The sequence below is a fragment of the Crinia signifera genome, chromosome 19 (assembly GCF_055691185.1).
Source record: "Crinia signifera chromosome 19, ASM5569118v1, whole genome shotgun sequence".
Classification (NCBI taxonomy): domain Eukaryota; kingdom Metazoa; phylum Chordata; class Amphibia; order Anura; family Myobatrachidae; genus Crinia; species Crinia signifera.
Window position 1 is genome coordinate 139,854,519 of NC_139226.1, and position 22,957 is coordinate 139,877,475.

The 22,957-nt window shown below is 48.2% G+C and overlaps 1 protein-coding gene across 1 annotated transcript in view; it reads right to left on the bottom strand.

Moving 5' to 3' along the window:
• Window positions 1–22,117, bottom strand: part of LOC146041651 (uncharacterized) — a 149,827-nt gene extending 127,710 nt beyond the window's left edge. The window contains exons 1-6 of the mRNA XM_083161582.1: window positions 21,845–22,117; window positions 21,511–21,628; window positions 7,980–8,067; window positions 6,023–6,211; window positions 5,741–5,849; window positions 118–333 (exon numbers count right to left, since the gene is read on the bottom strand). Of these exons, the coding sequence (XP_083017708.1) occupies window positions 118–333; window positions 5,741–5,849; window positions 6,023–6,193 (496 nt within the window). The 5' untranslated portion in view covers window positions 6,194–6,211; window positions 7,980–8,067; window positions 21,511–21,628; window positions 21,845–22,117. The remainder of the gene's footprint in view (window positions 1–117; window positions 334–5,740; window positions 5,850–6,022; window positions 6,212–7,979; window positions 8,068–21,510; window positions 21,629–21,844) is intronic.
• Window positions 22,118–22,957: the final 840 nt, after the last annotated feature.

The window sequence follows — 22,957 nt, forward strand, 5'->3', positions numbered from 1 at the left end:
CAGTACAGCACAGCAGCAGAACATATTTAGGGTACTTATTACACTAAGGCCGTAAGGTAAATGGGCTCAGTAATCATTGGCTGCAATACTCTGTGGCTTCTCCTAAAAGCATTGTACCTGGGGGACAGAGCTTGCACTCTGATTGCCCTCCTGTAGTCACGTAATACCCTGGCTGGCAGGTGACTGGCATCCCATTCAATCGATGGTGATCCACGATGCCAGGGCTTGGGGGACAGTTGCATACACAGGAGCTGATCTGTCCGCTGCCATCCTTCAGGAATCCGGTGGGGGTAATTACGGTGTGGATTTTGCCAGCAATGGGGCAATAGCTTCCTGTATAATGACACAGATGGGTCTGATGTAATATTACAGTGCTGATAAGGCCACCACACATGGGGCCAAATGCACTAAGCTTCAAAGGTGATAAACTGGAGAGTGATAAACTGGAGAGTGATAAACTGGAGAGCCTACTTTAAAACTCTCCTCTCCAGCAGAAGCCCGGAGAGGTGACTGACAGCATCACTTCTGGGGGCGGAGCCGGATGAAGACGTCATCAAGCCCCGTCCCCAGCGCTGGAAATCCCCCCGATTTGCCGGACCTCGATGAGGGGGTGGGGCTAAATGGCGCTATTTGCATATTTAGCCCTGCCCCTCCACGCGAAAAGCCGCAAATCGCAGTAATTCAACAAGGCGGCTGCCAGGGATATGTGGAGAGTGTGGCAGAATCCGGGAGGATTGCCCACCTTTCCGGGGGGCGGGAGGAGGACTCGATTTCCGGGACTCTCCTGGCCAATCCGGGAGGGTAGGCAACCCTGCTGGAGAGTGATAAACAGCCAGCCAATCAGCTCCTGTCTGACATTTTTCAAACGCAGTCTGTGACATGGCAGGTAGGAGCTGATTGGCTGGCTGTTTATCACTCTCCATTTTATCACTTTTGAAGCTTAGAGAATCTGGCCCATGGTCAGTATGTGCAATGATTGAATTGTAAGCTTTTCAGAACAGGGCCCTCACTCACAATATAAGCCAATGTCTGTGCCCAAAGGGGTGCATAAAGTCCTCTGGTATTGTATAAAGGCCCTGGCACTGCCAGGCTGTACCAGATTAGGGCTAGTGGAGCCTCTAGGGCAACTATGTTGTGAAGGCCCCCACCCGCCAGCCTGGAAGTGTGGAGGAGTCTGGGTGGGGGCAATGTTAGCCGCAGTGTGGGGACCCCTGGGTAACCGCCCTATCCGCCCCACCTGTAATCTGACCGGTGCTGTGTGCCCTATCGTACCAGCCTTATATGGTATACCTCAGGAGAAGGGATATATGATGTATAAGATGGGGCTAGATGGGGCGGATGGAGCTCCAGGCACCACCATGACAGCACGATGATCACCAGTAGTGAATAGGTGGAACGGTGTCCCATCAGAGGCGGCAGAGGCAATGTAAGCTGGCTTGGGATTGAGAGTAATTTGGCCATCATGTATTGGGTGGGATCCGCTAAAGAGAAAAAGCCGTAAAAAAAACAATTTCGGGGTTATTACCGCATTTTCCAAAGCCTACATGACAGGGTCCCGCTGCGGGGGTATCACCAGCAAAAGCTGGCACTACCCTATCGTAGAAGCACATGGGAGTGAGGCATTGTATAAGTGGTGTATAGGCAATGGGTCCGGCCATGGCAGGAGGAGGGGGGGGGGGGTGCGGTAACAGCGCCAGAGGAGGCGATACAGTACAATAGAGATCTAAAGTCAACAGCACAAAGGTTCTGAAAGAAGGAAATCGCTGAATATGAGGCAAGTTCTTCTCTTGTGGAAGGGAACTATGCAGATTGTTATACAGACCCTGACAGCGCTGCAATCACACCAGAGACAGAATGAAAGTGGCTCATTTCCTCCCCATTCAGCCTCTATGTATGCAATGCCTCCTGATTCCATGCACAGAACAGCGGGATCCCATCAGCGAGGGGGTGTCAGATACTCTCATACAGCAAAGGAGGGAGGTGGTGACAGAACGCCGGGCGTTGTGACATCCCGGGAGTGACAACATCCGACCACTGACAGTAACAAATCATCGTGTCAGTGATTCCCAAACTGGGGGTCCTGGGGGGGCCACAGGCCACGTGCACCGCGGCTTCAGTATACATAGAAATGAGCCAAGGCCTTCACTGTTACCCGTCCTAATACTGCTGCAGAACCAGGCAACGGATTGCACTGCTTCACGCGTGTAAAGACTTCATACATGTGTGGTGCGCCTTTATGATTACGCAGTAACCTGCATTTCTGGGGTCCACATATTATTGTGTGTGTGTGTTGTTTTCAATAAATGTTTGTATTATGCAATGAGACGTGTCCTGTGTGTGTGTGTGTGTGTGTGTGTGTGTGTGGTGTGTGTGTGTGGCCACTCGCCTTTGGAGACTACAGGAACAGGAATAACAAGTTACTGTAATGAGTGGGAATATCTCGGCCTTAAACGCGAGTAAGAATTTATATTACACCGTCTGCTGTATGTGAAGCCGCAGGTTGTACACATTATCTCTATTTGTTTGAGGTATCAGCATATTCCAGAAAAGACAGAAAAACTGGTTTGTGAAAAGATAAAGGGCGTAGTACAAAGACATATTTACCTATTCCATCACTTAATGTCAGGGGCTTAAGCTCACACCAGGTACACCCCCCCCCCCCCCCCCCCCCTTAGCTTGCACATATTGCAGATAATGGCCATAAGGAATCTTTATTTTCGGGTTGGTTATCGATTGGGAGTCCATTGGTTAATACATTATCTCTCAGAATTTTATCTCTCTCCAGGCTTTGATAACCCTAAATGTTTTTATATAATAATTAGTGAATTACCTTAAAACAATGTCTGTTCTCCTTTCTTTTATCATATAAGATACAACAGCAGAGCTCGAGATCACTACTGTATATAAACACTTTGATCTGTTATTTATTACCAGTTATTTATATAGCGCACACATATTCCGCAGCGCTGTACAGAGAACAATTGGTCACTCACCTAAGTCCCTGGACTAGTGGAGCTTACAATCTAAATTCCCTACCACATGTACACACACACACAGACATTCTAGGGTTAATTTTGTTGAAAGACAATTAACCTACCAGTATATTTTTGGAGTGTGGGAGGAAACCGGAGTACCCGGAGGAAACCCACACATGGAGAATATCCAAACTCTGCAGTTAGAGTCATGGTGGGGATGGAACCCATGACCTCAGCGCTGTGAGCCAGTAATGCTGATCATTACACCATCCGTACTGCCCCGTATATATAACACATGGTGGGGATCGAACCCATGACCTCAGCGCTGTGAGCCAGTAATGCTGATCATTACACCATCCGTACTGCCCCGTATATATAACACATGGTGGGGATCGAACCCATGACCTCAGCGCTGTGAGCCAGTAATGCTGATCATTACACCATCCGTACTGCCCCGTATATATAACACATGGTGGGGATAGAACCCATGACCTCAGCGCTGTGAGGCAGTAATGCTAACCATTACACCATCCGTACTGCCCTGTGTATATATAACACATGGTGGGGATAGAACCCATGACCTCAGTGCTGTGAGGCAGTAATGCTAACCACTACACCATCCGTACTGCCCTGTATATATAACACATGGTGGGAATAGACCCATGACCTCAGCGCTGTGAGGCAGTAATGTAACCATTACACCATCCGTACTGCCCCGTATTTATAACACATGGTGGGGATAGAACCCATGACCTCAGTGCTGTGAGGCAGTAATGTAACCATTACACCATCCGTACTGCCCCGTATATATAACACATGGTGGGGATAGAACCCATGACCTCAGCACTGTGAGGCAGTAATGTAACCATTACACCATCTGTACTGCCCCATATATATAACACATGGTGGGGATAGAACCCATGACCTCAGTGCTGTGAGGCTGTAATGTAACCATTACACCATCCGTACTGCCCTGTATATATAACACATGGTGGGAATAGAACCCATGACCTCAGTGCTGTGAGGCAGTAATGCTAACCATTACACCATCCGTACTGCCCCGTATATATAACACATGGTGGGAATAGAACCCATGACCTCAGCGCTGTGAGGCAGTAATGTAACCATTACACCATCCGTACTGCCCTGTATATATAACACATGGTGGGGATAGAACCCATGACCTCAGTGCTGTGAGGTAGTCATACTAACCATTACACCATCCGTACTGCCCCGTATATATAACACATGGTGGGGATAGAACCCATGACCTCAGCGCTGTGAGGCAGTAATGCTAACCATTACACCATCCGTACTGCCCCGTATATATAACACATGGTGGGGATAGAACCCATGACCTCAGTGCTGTGAGGCAGTAATGTAACCATTACACCGTCCGTACTGCCCAGTATATATAACACATGGTGGGGATAGAACCCATGACCTCAGTGCTGTGAGGCAGTAATGCTAACCATTACACCATCCATACTGCCCCATATATATAACACATGGTGGGGATAGAACCCATGACCTCAGTGCTGCGAGGCAGTAATGCTAACCATTACACCATCCCTACTGCCCTGTATATATAACACATGGTGGGGATAGAACCCATGACCTCAGTGCTGTGAGGCAGTAATGTAACCATTACACCATCCGTACTGCCCAGTATATATAACACATGGTGGGGATAGAACCCATGACCTCAGCGCTGTGAGGCAGTAATGTAACCATTACACCATCCGTACTGCCCAGTATATATAACACATGGTGGGGATAGAACCCATGACCTCAGCGCTGTGAGGCAGTAATGTAACCATTACACCATCCGTACTGCCCCGTATATATAACACATGGTGGGGATAGAACCCATGACCTCAGCGCTGTGAGGCAGTAATATAACCATTACACCATCCGTACTGCCCCGTATATATAACACATGGTGGGGATAGAACCCGTGACCTCAGCGCTGTGAGGCAGTAATATAACCATTACACCATCCGTACTGCCCCGTATATATAACACATGGTGGGGATAGAACCCATGACCTCAGCGCTGTGAGGCAGTAATGTAACCATTACACCGTCCGTACTGCCCCGTATATATAACACATGGTGGGGATAGAACCCATGACCTCAGTGCTGTGAGGCAGTAATATAACCATTACACCATCTGTACTGCCCCGTATATATAACACATGGTGGGGATAGAACCCGTGACCTCAGCGCTGTGAGGCAGTAATATAACCATTACACCATCCGTGCTGGCCCGTCATCCATGCATCCATGCTGTTATCTCACACTCTTCAGCTCAAGGGGGCTGCAAAGGGAAGTTGAGAGTAAAGCTCTGAAATAAATGGAGAGATTTGTTCTCGGTCAGCATCCCCTTACTTGGGGGCCCCTTTGAAAGCTGGAGCCCGGTGGCCACTGCCTCCAATGTCTGTGGCAGTTACACCACTGTGAAATGTGCAGTGTATAGACTAATGAAGAAGCACGTTGCATATCTGTGTGCAGCTCAGTCTCTGAATCTGCACTTTCTGTGTCATTTTTATATACCTACTCACTCGCACAGATACACAAGTGTCGCATATCAAACTAATCAGCACAGTCTCCCTGTGCAGCATTGTGCATTGTGGATAAGACACAAAAAATATGATAGTGTTCCATAGGACCTTACGGTTCCCAGGCATGTCCTGCTGCGCGGCGTATTGAGGCACACCTGTACTGTTTGTACAAGTAGCGGTCTCCAGTGAGAAGATACAGTACCTGGCAGACATGGCAGACATCTCGCTGTACTCCACGTAGAGAAGAACCCGGGGGGGCAGTCGGTGCAGTGAGACCGATTCTGTGCAGGCTCCTGGCCTGGAAGACACAGCTGCAGAGACAAAACTGACCCTTAACATGATGTGACAATATGCTGCTGCCCCTGCTGGTAACAAGGGGCATTACACCATAGGGAGGAATGCACTGTAGCATATCAGGAGTATGTAAGAGGCCGAACAGTGAGCAGGATCCAGGCCCAGCTTATTAGCGCAAACACAGACTCACCTTCCAGTCTCGGCCATCCGGACACACAAATCCATCAGGACATGGAGCGCAGGGCAGTTCTCCTTCCCGGGAATACTGGCCGGGGCGACAGGGGCTCACATAGCCAGATGTAGGGTCACATGAGTACCCGGACGGACACGGTCTGCAAGCATAGCCCGAATATACACTCATGTGTCCTGGGGGACAGGCCTGTGACAGGAGAGGGACAGTGAGGCGTGCAACCTACGTGTTACAGACGTGTGTGATCTCCAACCGACGTGTTACAGACGTGTGTGATCTCCAACCGACGTGTTACAGACGTGTGTGATCTCCAACCGACGTGTTACAGACGTGTGTGATCTCCAACCGACGTGTTACAGACGTGTGTGATCTCCAACCGACGTGTTACAGACATGTATGATCTCCAACCGACGTGTTACAGACGTGTGTGATCTCCAACCGACGTGTTACAGACGTGTGTGATCTCCAACCGACGTGTTACAGACATGTATGATCTCCAACCGACGTGTTAAAGACGTGTGTGATCTCCAACCGACGTGTTACAGACATGTGTGATCTCCAACCGACGTGTTACAGACGTGTGTGGTCTCCAACCGACGTGTTACAGACGTGTGTGGTCTCCAACCGACGTGTTACAGACGTGTGTGATCTCCAACCGACGTGTTACAGACGTGTGTGATCTCCAACCGACGTGTTACAGACGTGTGTGATCTCCAACCGACGTGTTACAGACGTGTGTGATCTCCAACCGACGTGTTACAGACGTGTGTGATCTCCAACCGACGTGTTACAGACGTGTGTGATCTCCAACCGACGTGTTACAGACGTGTGTGATCTCCAACCGACGTGTTACAGACGTGTGTGATCTCCAACCGACGTGTTACAGACGTGTGTGATCTCCAACCGACGTGTTACAGACGTGTGTGATCTCCAACCGACGTGTTACAGACGTGTGTGATCTCCAACCGACGTGTTACAGACGTGTGTGATCTCCAACCGACGTGTTACAGACGTGTGTGATCTCCAACCGACGTGTTACAGACGTGTGTGATCTCCAACCGACGTGTTACAGACGTGTGTGATCTCCAACCGACGTGTTACAGACATGTGTGATCTCCAACCGACGTGTTACAGACGTGTGAGATCTCCAACCGATGTGTTACAGACGTGTGTGATCTCCAACCGACGTGTTACAGACGTGTGTGATCTCCAACCGACGTGTTACAGACGTGTGTGATCTCCAACCGACGTGTTACAGACATGTGTGATCTCCAACCGACGTGTTACAGACATGTGTGATCTTCAACCGACGTGTTACAGACATGTGTGATCTTCAACCGACGTGTTACAGACATGTGTGATCTCCAACCGACGTGTTACAGACATGTGTGATCTCCAACCAACGTGTTACAGACATGTGTGATCTCCAACCGACGTGTTACATACGTGTGTGATCTCCAACCGACGTGTTACAGACGTGTGTGATCTCCAACCGACGTGTTACAGACGTGTGTGATCTCCAACCGACGTGTTACAGACATGTGTGATCTCCAACCGACGTGTTACAGACATGTGTGATCTCCAATCGACGTGTTACATACGTGTGTGATCTCCAACCGACGTGTTACAGACATGTGTGATCTCCAACCGACATGTTACAGACATGTGTGATCTCCAACCGACGTGTTACAGACATGTGTGATCTCCAACCGACGTGTTACAGACATGTGTGATCTCCAACCGACGTGTTACAGACATGTGTGATCTCCAACCGACGTGTTACAGACATGTGTGATCTCCAACCGACGTGTTACAGACATGTGTGATCTCCAACCGACGTGTTACAGACATGAGTGATCTCCAACCGACGTGTTACAGACGTGTGATCTCCAACCAACGTGTTACATACATGTGTGATCTCCAACCGACGTGTTACAGACATGTGTGATCTCCTTACCTGGCAGTCACGTGTGTCGCTTCTCCCAGGAAAGGGGTTGGCTGTACCCGCTGGGCATTTTCTGGGAGCAGCAGATTCGCCCGGACAGCTGTAGGCACACAGACCACACAGAGATGTCACTCATTGTTACAGCGGCCATGCTGCCATGCTCACCAAGATGGGAGTTCTGATGAAAATGAGATGTTGCCCATAGCAACCAATCGGATTCTACTTATTATTTATTTTGCACCTTCTAGAAGATAATAGATTAAGGGTCAGATGTACTAAGCCTTGAAAAGTGATAAAATGGAGAGTGATAGGACACCAGCGAATCAGCTCCTGTATGACATTTTTCAAACACAGTCTGTGACATGTCAGGCAGGAGCTGATTGGCTGGCTGTTTATCACTCTCCATTTTATCACTTTTTAAGCTTAGTACATCTGTCCCTTAATCTGATTGGTTGTAATGGGCCAACCTCCCACCTTCAATAGAATTTCCATTTTAGAAAATTTACTCCACGGTGTCTTATAACAATTAATAAAAAAATAAAACATACAGAATTAATTGCTGTAAAGTGAGTGGAATGAAGCTGGTGATGCATGTAGGCCTGCGCAGGCCTACCTGTCACCTGGTGGAAGTATTTCGGGTCCATCTAGCTGCGGAAGCCAGGCGGAGGATGTCTCTGCTGCTCCAGTATGCTGCTGAGCATGCAGCAGCACTGCAGCAGAAGGAGCTAAAAGAAGATGGCTGCCCCCATAAGACTACACAAAGATGGCCGCCGCCCACAAATGAGAAGCCAGGAAAAATAGAGGATACAGAAAAAGGGGCGGAGCTTAACGGGAGTGTGAGGACTCGGAGAAGATTTGCAGGAAAAAGGTCCAGTGACTCAAGAGAACCTGCTTATGCCTAATCCAGAGTCCAGCTTTCTAATTAACCAGGTAAGTGCCTTGGGGGAGGGGAGACAGTTCTCTATCTATCTATCTATCTATCTATCTATCTATCTATCTATCTATCTATCTATCTGTCTATGTCTATCCGTCTATCTATCTATCTATCTATCTATCTATCTATCTATCTATCTATCTATCTATCCAGAGCCGGCCTTAGGCATAGGCAGACTAGGCAATTGCCTAGGGCATTTGGAATGCCTAGGGGCATCAGCAGCTTCTGCTGATTAAAATGATATGCAGCATGTCTATATTCTGTGTGCGACTGTGGCTGTACCTGCATATGAAATAGTGTATTCATGGAAATCACTGTAACATAGCATTCCGTATGCAGGTACAGCCACAGTCGCTCACAGAATATAGGCATGCTGCATATCATTTTAATCATCGGAAGCTCCTTGTGTGTCCTGGTCACATAACAATGCAAATAAGAGGAATTTTCAGCAAAAAATGCACCCAACGTTAGCAGAACTGGCCAGGAGCTGCATGGCCTATTGAGGCAAGATGTATGAGGAAACATCTGTATCCAAGCAGAGGCAGAGGTCACAGGGTTAGCGGCTGTGCGAGTGCTGTCTGCGGGTGGGTTGGTTGTGCAATAGTGTTCAGCATATGTGTAAGGGGCATTATGTGTGTCATGTATAAATGCATTACTAATGTGCGACATATGTGTAACAGGCATTATGTGTGTCGTGTATAAAGGCATTAATAATGTGCAACATATGTGTAATAGGCATTATGTGTGTCATGTGTACAAGGGCATTAATAATGTGCAACATACTGTATGTGTAATGGGCATTATGTGTGTCATGTATAAATGCATTAATAATGTGCGACATATGTGTAACATGCATTATGTGTGTTATGTGTATAAGGGCATTATTAATTTGTGCAACATATGTGTAATGGGCATTATGTGTGTCATGTGTATAAGGGCATTAATAATGTGCAACATATGTGTAAGGGGCATTATGTGTGTCATTATGTGTATGAAGGGCATTAATAAAGGTTGGCATAATGTGTAAGGGGCATTATGATTATAAGGACATTAATAATGTGTGTCATGCGTAAGGGGCATTACTGTGTGGTATTATCAGGGGTGCCGAGAGAAAGGGGTGGGGGTACAAATTACCCAGGCCAAAGTCTGATGGAAGGGCCCAGTGGGGGCCCAAGTGACAGCAGCAGCTGCAGCTCTTCTCTGTCCAGCAAACACTGCTTTGTGCTGGGTTGCAGTGTGGCCATGGAAGTGCTTAAAATACGATATTTTCTCAGGATTTTTTTCTAAGGGTATAATGTGAGGAGTAATGTATATAAGGCAAAGTGGTACTACTGTGTGATGTAACGTGAATAAGGGACACCATTGCATGATATAATGTGAATAAAGTTGCACTACTGTGTGGCATAATTTGAATTGGGGGTACTATTGTGTGTCCATGCCCCTTCCCAGCAAGAACACACCCCTGTTTGGGCTGCGCACCGAATGTGTGCACTGTTTCTATTTAAAATATTGCGGGTAGGAGCACCAAAATGATGACTGCTATGATGAGGGTTGATGGAGCTGGGAAAGGGGAGCAGGGTCAGAGGCGGAACAAGTGGCAGTGCTAGGGGGCACCAGCCAAAATCTTGCCTAGGGCATCATTTAGGCTAGGGCCGGCTCTGTATCTATCTATCTGTCTATCATCACTCTAATCTATCTATCTATCTATCTATCTATCTATCTATCATCACTCTGATCTATCTATCTATCTATCTATCTATCTAAAGGGGTGTACACACGGGGGCAATCTGTGCTAAGCAATTTTGCTTAGCTATTTTGCTAAGCAATTTCGCTGGTGTCAAGATCTCCCATGAGGAGCACATACACGCGCAGAGTTTTGTGCTAAGCAATATTGCTAAGCAATTTCGCTTAAGCCAAAAATTTAAATAGTGGGCGGATTTTCCCAGAGGGGAGGATTCCTTTTCTGAGGGCATAAATTGTGTCAGCCATTTTGAGCCCATTGCATTCATTGCTCTGTGGTGAGTTGAGCTCTGACTTGAATCCCTAAACCGGACTTGTTGTGCTGTGCTGTGCAGCCAATATACCTTGGTAAGCTGAGGCGGGCGTCCGGCGGTGGCTGTAGATGCAGGCAGCCGCGCGGCAAAATTCGTCTCCCTCAGTCCCTCAGTGATGAGGGGGGAGGGGATAAGTGATGAGGGGGGAGTGGATTCAGGACGCGATCGCGGAAGTGGTCGCGTCCTGTGCACACACGCAGTCAGACATGCAGATATTCTAAGCAATCTTACTAGATTGCGTCTGCATGCACTGATTTACTAATCTGGCCATCCCGATGTGCGGGCCCGCGCATCGGGATCGCCCGGAGCATACACACGGTGAGATTTGTGCTTAGTTTCTAAGCAATCTAGTAAGATTGCTTAGAAAATAGCACAGATCGCCCCCGTGTGTACACCCCTTATCTATAATCACTCTGATCTATCTATCTATTGCTATCATGCTTACAGGCCATGGAGTGTTTCCTATTAAAAGACACATACACACACACACACACACATGTATGTGCATATATATATATATATATATATATATATATATATATGTGTGTGTGTGTGTGTGAACAGGTTTTTTTTGGGGGGGAGGGGGCCCGGAGATGTCCATCTACCGGGCCCCAAGATTTCTGTTGCCAGCCCTGGGCTTGGGACCACGTGCACCCTGGGCCACACACTGAGCAACACGCATGTAAGGAAAAGTTACTTTATGTGTCCATCATATGTGCAGGCTAGGATCGGAGATTACAGTAGGGGGCGTGTCACAATCTGCCCATAGGGCATATCTAGCTCCACATATGGGCGTGTCTAGCTCCACATATGGGCGTGTGTAGCTCCACATATAGGCGTGTCTAGCGCCGCATATGGGCGTGTCTAGCTCCACATATAGGCATGTCTAGCGCCGCATATGGGTGTGTGTAGCTCCACATATAGGCGTGTCTAGCTCCACATATGGGCATGTATAGCTCTACATATGGGCGTGTCTAGCCTTCTCATATGGGCATGTCTAGCTTCACATATGGCGTGTCTAGCTCCACATATAGGCGTGTCTAGCTCCACATATAGGCGTGTCTAGCTCCACATATAGGCGTGTCTAGCTGCACATATGGGCGTGTCTAGCTCCACATATGGGCGTGTCTAGCTCTACATATGGGCATGTCTATGAAAAATGCTTGTTGATGTGAGATATTTCTATATAACATCAGCAACAATATATTTTGGAAATGTTGCTAGTATTGAGAATGACATTGCTGCCGGCAATATGGGGTTTCTTGTTTGCACCTGTACATTCACTGTGATATTTATTGTCTTCTTACTCAGCACAGTATACATAATAATGTAATATATATGCAATAGATTCCAAATGCAGTTTGACCTTGTGTGAATTCATCCCTGAACATAACATTCCCACCAGGGGGTATGATGAGAATCAGCTCCTGAGCAGCTGCAGCAAATCACTGTCCTTGCAAAGAAACTCGTTAGTGACCCCACTGGCAGAACCTGAAGAATACGGGAGACTAGGAGGTCAGTGCAGGTAGCAGAAGACTAAAGGCCCCCATACACTAGGGCGACTTGTCCTGAGGACAAGTCGCCCCCGACTTCCCCCTGAGCTTCCCCGGCAGCTCCCCGGGGGAGCTTGATTAGATTGGCATGTGGCAAATCGTCTCGATTTATCACCTGTAAACCTGGGGAGCAGGGGGGAGGGGGCTGCAGAACAGGGCTGCTGGTGGAGGGCGCTGCTAAGGCAGCGTGCAGGGGACGCTGCGGGGGACAGTGGCAGAGCCGGGCAGGGGGAGGCGGGAGCTGTCAGTGCTGGAAAAAAAAAGCCCATACAATGAATGGGCAGCCTGTGATTGGCTGAGCGCTCTCTCAGCCAATTGCTGACAGCTTTTCCTGCCCGGCTCTGTTACTGCCAACTCTGTGTCCCCCGCAGCGCCCCCCTGTCTTACTAGCAGGACCCCCCCCGCATTGACTGAGAGCTCAGCCAATCAGCGGCCGCCCGGTCTTTTGAATAGGATTTCTTCCTATTCTCCCGCCGTGCCGACGGTCTCTGCTCTGCGACGCCTGCGGTCCCCGCCTCCACTACCTCTGCCGGGAGCCATCAATGCGGGGGGGGGGGGGGGGGGGGCGCTGCTAGTAAGACAGGGGGGCTGTATATAAAGATATATCGGATCTGAACATCGTGGGTGCTAAAAAGCACCCATGATGGCTCAGATTCCGATATATCTTATGTTCTGCAGGTCCGACGCCGTGATCCGATCCAATGCGCGCGGGACCGCGCATCAGATCAGATGTTAAACACATGCAATTTTGGGCCGATTTCACCCGATTCATCGGCCCAAAGGGCCGAAATCGGATGAAATCGGCCGAAAAACGCATAGTGTATGGGGGCCTTAAAAGAAAACAAGAAGAGCAGCGCTTATTAACTACAATGAATATCACACAAGGGTTTTTTTTAACTATATTTATAAAAAAAATAGACATAATGGGGGAAATTTACTAAAGGAAATTTGTAAAAAAAATAGGTGTATTTGTATCCAGAAATACACTAATTTTTGACATTTTCTACCCCGAAAATACAGCAATTCGTATTGATGTGCTATCAATACCAATACGAATTGCCGTATTTTCGGGATAGTAAATGTCAAAAATAAGTGTATTTCTGGATACAAATACACCTATTTTTTACAAATTTCCTTTAGTAAATTTCCCCCAATATTACAATACATATATGATATTAAAAAACGGATTGAATTGCTCATATACATATTGTAATATTATGTGTATTTTTTTATAAATATTTTTTAAAAACCCTTGTGTGATATTCATTGTAGTTAATAAGCGCTGCTCTTCTTGTTTTCTTTTTTCCCTGTGGGCTATCTGTTGGGGACTGACTACCCCAAAAAACAGAGCAGCAGCTTTTTGAATTGAGAACCAACTCATAACTTTGGCGCCCTTGTCTTTGCCTTTAGTAGAATAAAACCTATTTTCTAGCAGAAGACTAAAGCCATGTACACACGGCAGCGATGTTTGCTGAAATCGCTGGCAATATGGTCGTTGGCGACCATATTGCCAGCGATGGGAGTGTGCTCTCCCGTTTTCAGCACCGTTCTAATCGCTGGTCGCAGGAGCTTGCTCCTGCGACCAGCTGATTACCTCTGCAGCTCCCCCAGGCAGAGGTTTCTTTTCATCAGCAACCATCTCTGGTCGCCGATGAAAAGGGGGCATTGAGCGATATATTGCTCGCTGATATATCGCCCAGCAATCTATTGCCGGGCGATATATCGCACTGTGTGTACGCACCTTTAAGGCTGAAATGTGGATCTCCTGCAGGTAGGCAGCTATGGCCTGATGGGGTGTATAACGAGGGCAATGCACCTGCACAAGAGAAGAGAGCTGGCACAGCCTGTGCGTTTGGAGAAGCATTAGCAGAAGCTGGGCCAACACACCAACAATCCGAACATTAAGAGAACAGAGCAGTGATGTCATGCTGACATCACACCAGAGCGAGACGATATGTCTTCAATGGTATCCTTCAATTGTAGGTATCCCCCAAACGTATGTCTGGGGATATTGGAGATAGACAAAGCGATGCATTTAGGGCAGTGATGGATAACCTTGACACTCCAGCTGTTGTTGAACTACACATCCCAGCATGCCCTGCATCAGTTTTAGCATGGCTAAATAGTAAAACTGATGCAGGCATGCTGGGATGTATAGTTCAACAACAGCTGGAGAGTCAAGGTTAGCCATCACTGGTTTAGGGTCTGCCTGGATTTGGTGCTGAGTACACTGACATTACAGAGACCGGTATATACCTATTCTGTGTACCGATAAGAGGACATTGGGGTGAGGCACAGCTGGCTATCTCCAACAACGGTGCTGACGCGGTGGCAGAGCGTCAGGAGGCTGCTCCAGAGGAGACTACAAGTGACACTGGGCACCAACGTACTTGAACATACCTGGAGTTTAAGCCCCCCCCCCCCCAGCGGCTAATTGTAGCAGTGTTGCTGACCCAGCGGCAGGAGTCACCTTCTCCCCCACAATAGAAGTTGCTGCTGCGGTTTTGATGTCGGTACCCAGCCTATTGGAGGTAATATAACTGCCAGAGACTTTGCCATTTGGTACCGTCTTGTTTGGAATTATCCTTATGCCTGATATTGGATGACATAGACATATTTGCCATTAAAGACGGCTGAGCTGTATTTAGAATTCAGATCGTCCTATTGAAAGGAATAATATATTCTGCTGCTTACAAGAAATAGAAGGTGGCACATGCATTAACCATTTGTGTGTGTTTTATTATATGTTATGTATTGTGTGTATGGGTATTAAATTGTAGGTAATACTTTTTAACCCTTTTGTGTACCTATGAGCGCCCCATGCTTCTTCTTCCTTGTGTACAGCTGACATACTGTCTGACAAACACTGAAGGTACATTGTGGGTTACATCAAGACAAGTTATTTGGCCTTCTCCAGTATTTGGGTACAGCTCCGTCTCTGGAGGACTCCAGTATTTGGGTATAGCTCCGTGGGTGGAGGACTCCAGTATTTGGGTATAGCTCAGTGGGTGGAGGACGCCAGTATTTGGGTATAGCTCCGTGGGTGGAGGACTCCAGTATTTGGGTATAGCTCCGTGGGTGGAGGACTCCAGTATTTGGGTATAGCTCCGTGGGTGGAGGACTCCAGTATTTGGGTATAGCTCAGTGGGTGGAGGACGCCAGTATTTGGGTATAGCTCCGTGGGTGGAGGACTCCAGTATTTGGGTATAGCTCCGTGGGTGGAGGACTCCAGTATTTGGGTATAGCTCCGTGGGTGGAGGACTCCAGTATTTGGGTATAGGGCCGTGGGTGGAGGACTCCGGTATTTGGGTATAGCTCCGTGGGTGGAGGACTCCAGTATTTGGGTATAGCTCCGTGGGTGGAGGACTCCAGTATTTGGGTATAGCTCCATGGGTGGAGGACTCCGGTATTTGGGTATAGCTCTGTGGGTGGAGGACTCCAGTATTTGGGTATAGCTCCGTGGGTGGAGGACTCCAGTTTTTGGGTATAGCTCCGTGGGTGGAGGACTCCAGTATTTGGGTATAGCTCCGTGGGTGGAGGACTCCAGTATTTGGGTATAGCTCCGTCTCTGGAGGACTCCAGTATTTGGGTATAGCTGCGTGGGTGGAGGACTCCAGTATTTGGGTATAGCTCCGTGGGTGGAGGACTCCGGTATTTGGGTATAGCTCCGTGGGTGGAGGACTCCAGTATTTGGGTATAGCTCCGTCTCTGGAGGACTCCAGTATTTGGGTATAGCTCCGTGGGTGGAGGACTCCAGTATTTGGGTATAGCTCCGTGGGTGGAGGACTCCGGTATTTGGGTATAGCTCCGTGGGTGGAGGACTCCAGTATTTGGGTATAGCTTTGTCTCTGGAGGACTCCAGTATTTGGGTATAGCTCCATGGGTGGAGGACTCCAGTATTTGGGTATAGGGCCGTGGGTGGAGGACTCCGGTATTTGGGTATAGCTCCGTGGGTGGAGGACTCCAGTATTTGGGTATAGCTCCGTGGGTGGAGGACTCCAGTATTTGGGTATAGCTCCGTGGGTGGAGGACTCCGGTATTTGGGTATAGCTCCGTGGGTGGAGGACTCCAGTATTTGGGTATAGCTCCGTGGGTGGAGGACTCCAGTATTTGGGTATAGCTCCATGGGTGGAGGACTCCAGTATTTGGGTATAGCTCCGTGGGTGGAGGACTCCAGTATTTGGGTATAGCTCCGTGGGTGGAGGACTCCAGTATTTGGGTATAGCTCCGTGGGTGGAGGACTCCAGTATTTGGGTATAGCTCCGTGGGTGGAGGACTCCAGTATTTGGGTATAGCTCCGTGGGTGGAGGACTCCAGTATTTGGGTATAGCTCCTTAGCTGGAGGACTCATGCCGCACCTGATACTGCAGGACACGGAATCACTGTGATAACTGATACATGTATATCTGATGTACCAGGCACCTTCCATTATACAGGGAAACTTCTAGGACAGATAAAATGAGGAATAAACGGGAAAACAATCATCCTGTCTTCTGAGATCATTTCAAATAATCAATGAGATGAATCTATGTTGTGCCTGTGTTACTGGGACCTCCGAGATATATTACATCCATCAATCACCTATCACTGCTACGAGAGAGGGGGGGAAAGAGAGAGAGAGAGAAAGAAGAGGAGGGGGGGGGGGGGGGGGAGAGAGGAAAAGAGGGAGAGAGAGAGAGAAAGATAGAGGAGGGAGGAGAGAGAGAGGGAAAAGGAGAGAGAGAGAAAGATAGGGAGAGAGAGAGTTATAGGGAGAGAGAGGAAGAGAGAGAGATACAGAGACGGAGAGAGAGATAAGTGGGAGAGAGATAGGGAGAGAGAAATGAATGACATGTCGGGATTTAGAGTCCCCATCAGCAGCGATCAAACCAGGAGAGCACGGTACAGAGATTAGAGACGACGGACACATCATGTAGTGAGTGGGTATATTATAGAATTATTATCGTATATGTAATATTGCAGATCGTCAACATAAATTGTTTATCTAGAGCACATGTGTCATACATGTAGCCATTTGCCTAGGGCGCCGCACCTGGAGGGCGGCAGTTCGCCCCTCACCCCCAGCGAACTGTGTAAAAAACTTGTGTCCCCGCGTCCCTGCAGTGCTGGTGCGTGCAGGGGTGTCCGTGCCGTAGGGGTACCTGCGGCGCCGTCATGTGTGTAAAGCTGGCTGCGGCCGGCGGGGTCCCTGTAGTGAATAGAAAATAACTAGCGCTATGCGCGCGGCGGCGCGGGAAGCGCTAGTTATTTTCTATTCACTACAGGGACCCTGCCGGCCGCAGCCAGCTTTATACACAGGACGGCGCCGCAGGTACCCCTACGGCACGGACACCCTGACCGCCCCAGCACTGCAGGGACGCCGGGGACACAAGTTTTTTCCACAGGTACCACCCCCCCCCCCCCCCCCTGCACCGGGGCGCCCCCACCCCGACTCGCCTGGGGCGCTCCGGTGCCTTGCACCGGCCCTGCATGTAGCTGTATAGTGCGGCCTGTCATCGCCGTCCTACTAGACCTCTAGCGACTATCAGGGAAAGCAGCGCGTCCGACGCAACCCGCATGTGCGGAATCCGGGACCGCTGGTGAGCTCTGAGCACTAACTCCCTGGCAACGATCACGTAAACACCCCTAGCAACAACCATGTAACCCCCCTGGCAACAAGCAGGTAACCCCCTGCGATGAGCACGAAAGGACTTTGAATATGGGTTCAAACCCAGGTCAGACCCGGCTTTTGACGGGTTAATCGTCCCGGGTCAATTTGTTTGTGAGTGGATTCCTCTGTGACCCGACCCGGAAGACCCGTCAATAACTGGGGTTATTAGAGCGGTGGAAAATGAGTGTGCGATAGATCACAAAACAAGATGGTGTCCTGTCTCCTGCATTTACAGAGTAAAGGGCACAAGAGGCTGAGGGTAAATGTCTGATAATCCAGATAACCAAGTGAGGCTTGGAGACAAAATGGCCACTTCCAGTATTAGTTTTTCTTTCTAGGTCTATCATTACAGTTACCAAGAAGCAACCATCTGCAGCTGTGTACATACAGACCACAATACTCTAAGGCAGTGATTTTCAACCTTTTTACCTTGCGGCACACTAAATAAGATTTTAAATGGGCAAGGCACACCATGAGATTCCCACAGGCAAAACACCAAACCTATTGGCCCCCATATAAAAAAAAATCACACTGGTCCCCACATGTAACAAAAATAAAATACATTGGCCCTTTACATGAAAAGAGGCAACCAGTAAATAACAGTTGAACTGGTGGTGGCTGTGGTAGTTTGGGCATCTCTAGATCTGGGGCACACTTGAGAACAGCTCAAGGCACACTAGTGTGCCACGGCACAGTGGTTGAAAAACACTGGTATAAGGTCTCCCTGACATACTGTATGTACTTCTGGTTCACCTCTTTCTGCGCATGTTTGTGATGATACAGATGTAATGTGGGCTAGGTGACATGAGGGAGATTGCTAGACTATGAGGGAGAGAGGGAGATTGCTGCTATGTCAGGGAGTCTCCTGCAGAATGTAGGGGGAAGTAACTGTGATATAAGAGTAGCAGCTGTAAAGGTGCCCATACACGTTACAATTATTGTATACAATATTGTATACAATATCGCATCTCATCGCATCTCGGTTTTGCGATGAGATGAGATCTAGTACAAAAACTACATGCTGCACATACTTTTTGTGCTAGATCTCATCTGGGTACATCCCTTTTAACCCCTTCCAAAACCGAGATGCGATGAGATGAGATATTGTATACAATATTGTATACAATAATTGTAACGTGTATGGGCACCTTTACAGCTACTACTCTGCTAGTCTAGCAATCTCCCTCATGTCACCTAGCCCACATTACACTGTTACATCATAGATACCTCCCCTCCTGCATTCTACAGGAGACTCCCTGAAATAGCAGCAATCTCCCTCTCTCCCTCACTAGTCTAGCAATCTCCCTCATGTCACCTAGCCCACATTACACTGTTACATCATAGTTACCTCCCCTCCTGCATTCTGCAGGAGACTCCCTGACATAACAGCAATATCCCTCTCTCCCTCATTAGTCTAGCAATCTCCCTCATGTCACCTAGCCCACATTACACTGTTACATCATAGTTACCTCCCCTCCTGCATCCTGCAGAAGACTCCCTGACATATCAGCAATCTCCCTCTCCCCCTCATTAGACTAGCAATCTCCCTCATGTCACCTAGCCCACATTACACTGTCACATCATAGTTACCTCCCCTCCTGCATCCTGCAGAAGACTCCCTGACATATCAGCAATCTCCCTCTCTCCCTCATTAGTCTAGCAATCTCCCTCATGTCACCTAGCCCACATTACACTGTTACATCATAGTTACCTCTCCTCCTGCATTCTGCAGGAGATTCCCTGACATATCAGCAATCTCCCTCTCTCCCTCATTAGTCTAGCAATCTCCCTCATGTCACCTAGCCCACATTACACTGTTACATCATAGTTACCTCCCCTCCTGCATCCTGCAGCAGACTCCCTGACATAGCAGCAATCTCCCTCTCTCCCTCATTAGTCTATCAATCTCCCTCATGTCACCTAGCCCACATTACACTGTTACATCATAGTTACCTCCCCTCCTGCATTCTGCAGGAGACTCCCTGACATAACAGCAATCTCCCTCTCTCCCTCATTAGTCTAGCAATCTCCCTCATGTCACCTAGCCCACATTACACTGTTACATCATAGTTACCTCCCCTCCTGCATCCTGCAGAAGACTCCCTGACATATCAGCAATCTCCCTCTCCCCCTCATTAGACTAGCAATCTCCCTCATGTCACCTAGCCCATATTACACTGTTACACCATAGTTACCTCCCCTCCTGCATTCTGCAGGAGACTCCCTGACATACCAGCAATCTCCCTCATTAGTCTAGCAATCATCAGCACCATTTCCCAGCACTATACCAAGTATAGTATCTCGTACTAACTGTTTTGGGGCTCATCTACATTTGGATATAAGTCATTTTAAAAGATTCCTCTCAGATGTAGCAGTACACACCCACGCTTCTAGGTGCCACGTTCACAGTCTCTTTTTCACAATCTCTCCATATATGGAACTAGACACGCCCTATGGGTAGAGCATGACACACCCCTCAATGGGGCGCTGTGTAAAATTCTACTACCAACTATAATCTCCCTTAAACTAGTTCCCGGCCTTCGGGGTCATTTCTGCGCCATTCAGCCTGTTATCCTATATAGCGGGCTCCCCGGTGGTAAGTTATTTGTGTATATAGTGGGGTCTCTGTTGGTTTTGTACAATTTAGTTTACACAACAACATCCAGAATTACTACTCCTTGGCTGCAGCACCTGATGCTCTGAGTAACGATAGCAAATTGTCGCAGTTACACATTGGCAATATAATTTGGGCATATTGCTGGGCCAACCTGGGTGAAGGTGCAGCGTGAAAGCAATAGAGTTAAAAATTCCAGGTTTGCGATGTAAAAGTGGTATCACACTGCAATAATCCCAGACATTGACCTGTAAAGTGTTGACACGCGTCATTATGTTACATACAAACAGCGCTGGCAGACACGCAGCACGTTACTGGCATCCCCAAGCTGGGAACATCATATAGGGTGGGATACATCAGTACATCACAACGGTACACCCATGGCAGTGACATTGCATTGATACTAATAACTATCATGTGTGATCAGTACCGAAATGGGCAGCTCTCCCGGTAATACATAACCTACATACATCGCCGGCCACTGGACTTCCAGGTGTCCGTCTGAGCACATGCAGAAGGATGCAGCGGTCACAAAGGGTGCTGGGAGGGATCTGAGTGGATCCCTCTCTGTGGTGAATGCAGAAAGAAGCCTCTATAGGGTGACACTAGCTTTTACCGGTCTTACCCTCCGGCCTGAAGACCGGGGATCGGGGGGCTTAGTGCATATGGAAGGGCAGAAAATGCCCCACACTTTCCTTTAGGGATGAGTGACATCATACACTGTTCATTCACACTTACTAAAATCCAGGGTGGCACTCCCAGCAGCGTCCTGTGGAATAGTAGGTGCCCGCTGGGCACTGCGGGGCACGATCTGTGTGACAATCAGGCTGGTGCCCAGGAGACTGGCACAGGACACCTAAGGAGACAGAAAGAGAAAGGTCCCATATTAATGCTGCTAGGAATCTCATCACCTCCCTCATTTCTCTCTGTCTCATTATACCTCATTCCCTCATCCTCCCCCTGTTCCCCAGCTGTCCTGGACATTCCCATTGTATTCTCTATAGTAAATCCATCATGTCAGAAGATTTATGGATTGTATTATTGGTCATGCCAGGGCTGCGCCTCTCATTACCGTCCCCGGGGGATCTGCAGTACCCTCCTGTGGGGGCCAAAGTAAATTTCACCCATTGATGCTACAGATTTCCCGCACGTCACCGGGATGGTGACAGTATATGGCTGCATTAGTAACCAGCATTTTCATGTGGAATTGGGAGGTAAAAATAACTGTATGATGAGCCCACGGCATCACGGTGCCTGCCCGCTACACGCAATGACAACATGTAACGGTAACGTGGTGGGAGGAGACGGCTGACATATGTAATGGGGTTATGTCATGTCCTTGTGGAATTGTCAGTCCATGTCCTTCAGTGTTTTCTGTAGGACGTGCTACAGCTGACGTAGGTCATGTACACAGTAATCCTGCACGCACCACCTACAATTACATATATAGGACATTATGACAGGACTCCGTGTGGCTGAGCAGGAGACGCTGAAGATCATATTCACTGTTTACAGGGTGCGTCCACCTTCAGGATACTTTACTATATGTGTGTCCTCGCCTTCCTTCAACTTTGACATTTTCTGTGTGTGTGTGTTACCCAGCAGTTGTGTAGTGTCACTTACATACCTGACCCACCCATAGATATAATACTGTATGCTTCTGTAACAAGCTACAGTATTACTTTATAGATGATGCCATTTTGTGGCCAAGGAGATCCTACTCAAATTAGGCCATTTTGGAAAAGGGCGTAGAGGCCGGTGACATTTTACATAAAGTTGATTTAAAAAAAAAAAAATAGAACATAGGCAGGGGCATAGAGAGTCGTACTGGGCCTCGCTAAAGAGGTGGTCTGGCCCTAAAAAGTGGACGTGACTGTGCTGGTTAATGTTAAATATTTAATAAATAGGCCCCACTCACTCCCTGGGAGATGGGTGGGGGATGACGCCGGGAGGGCACTGTTTCCTAACTGACTTGATTAGTTATAGAGGAAGAAGGGGTGGGAGCAGGCCCCTCCAATAGCCCCGGCCCGGGTAAAGAGTACCTTGCCCCCCCTACCTTTAGGCCCCACTGAAAATTTGGATGGGTTTTGATTGCTTCACTGCAAATACATCCAGTGTCTGAGTACTCAGACACTGGATGCATTTGATCAGGACTGCTATCCCTGGTCTATCTGCAATATGTTCG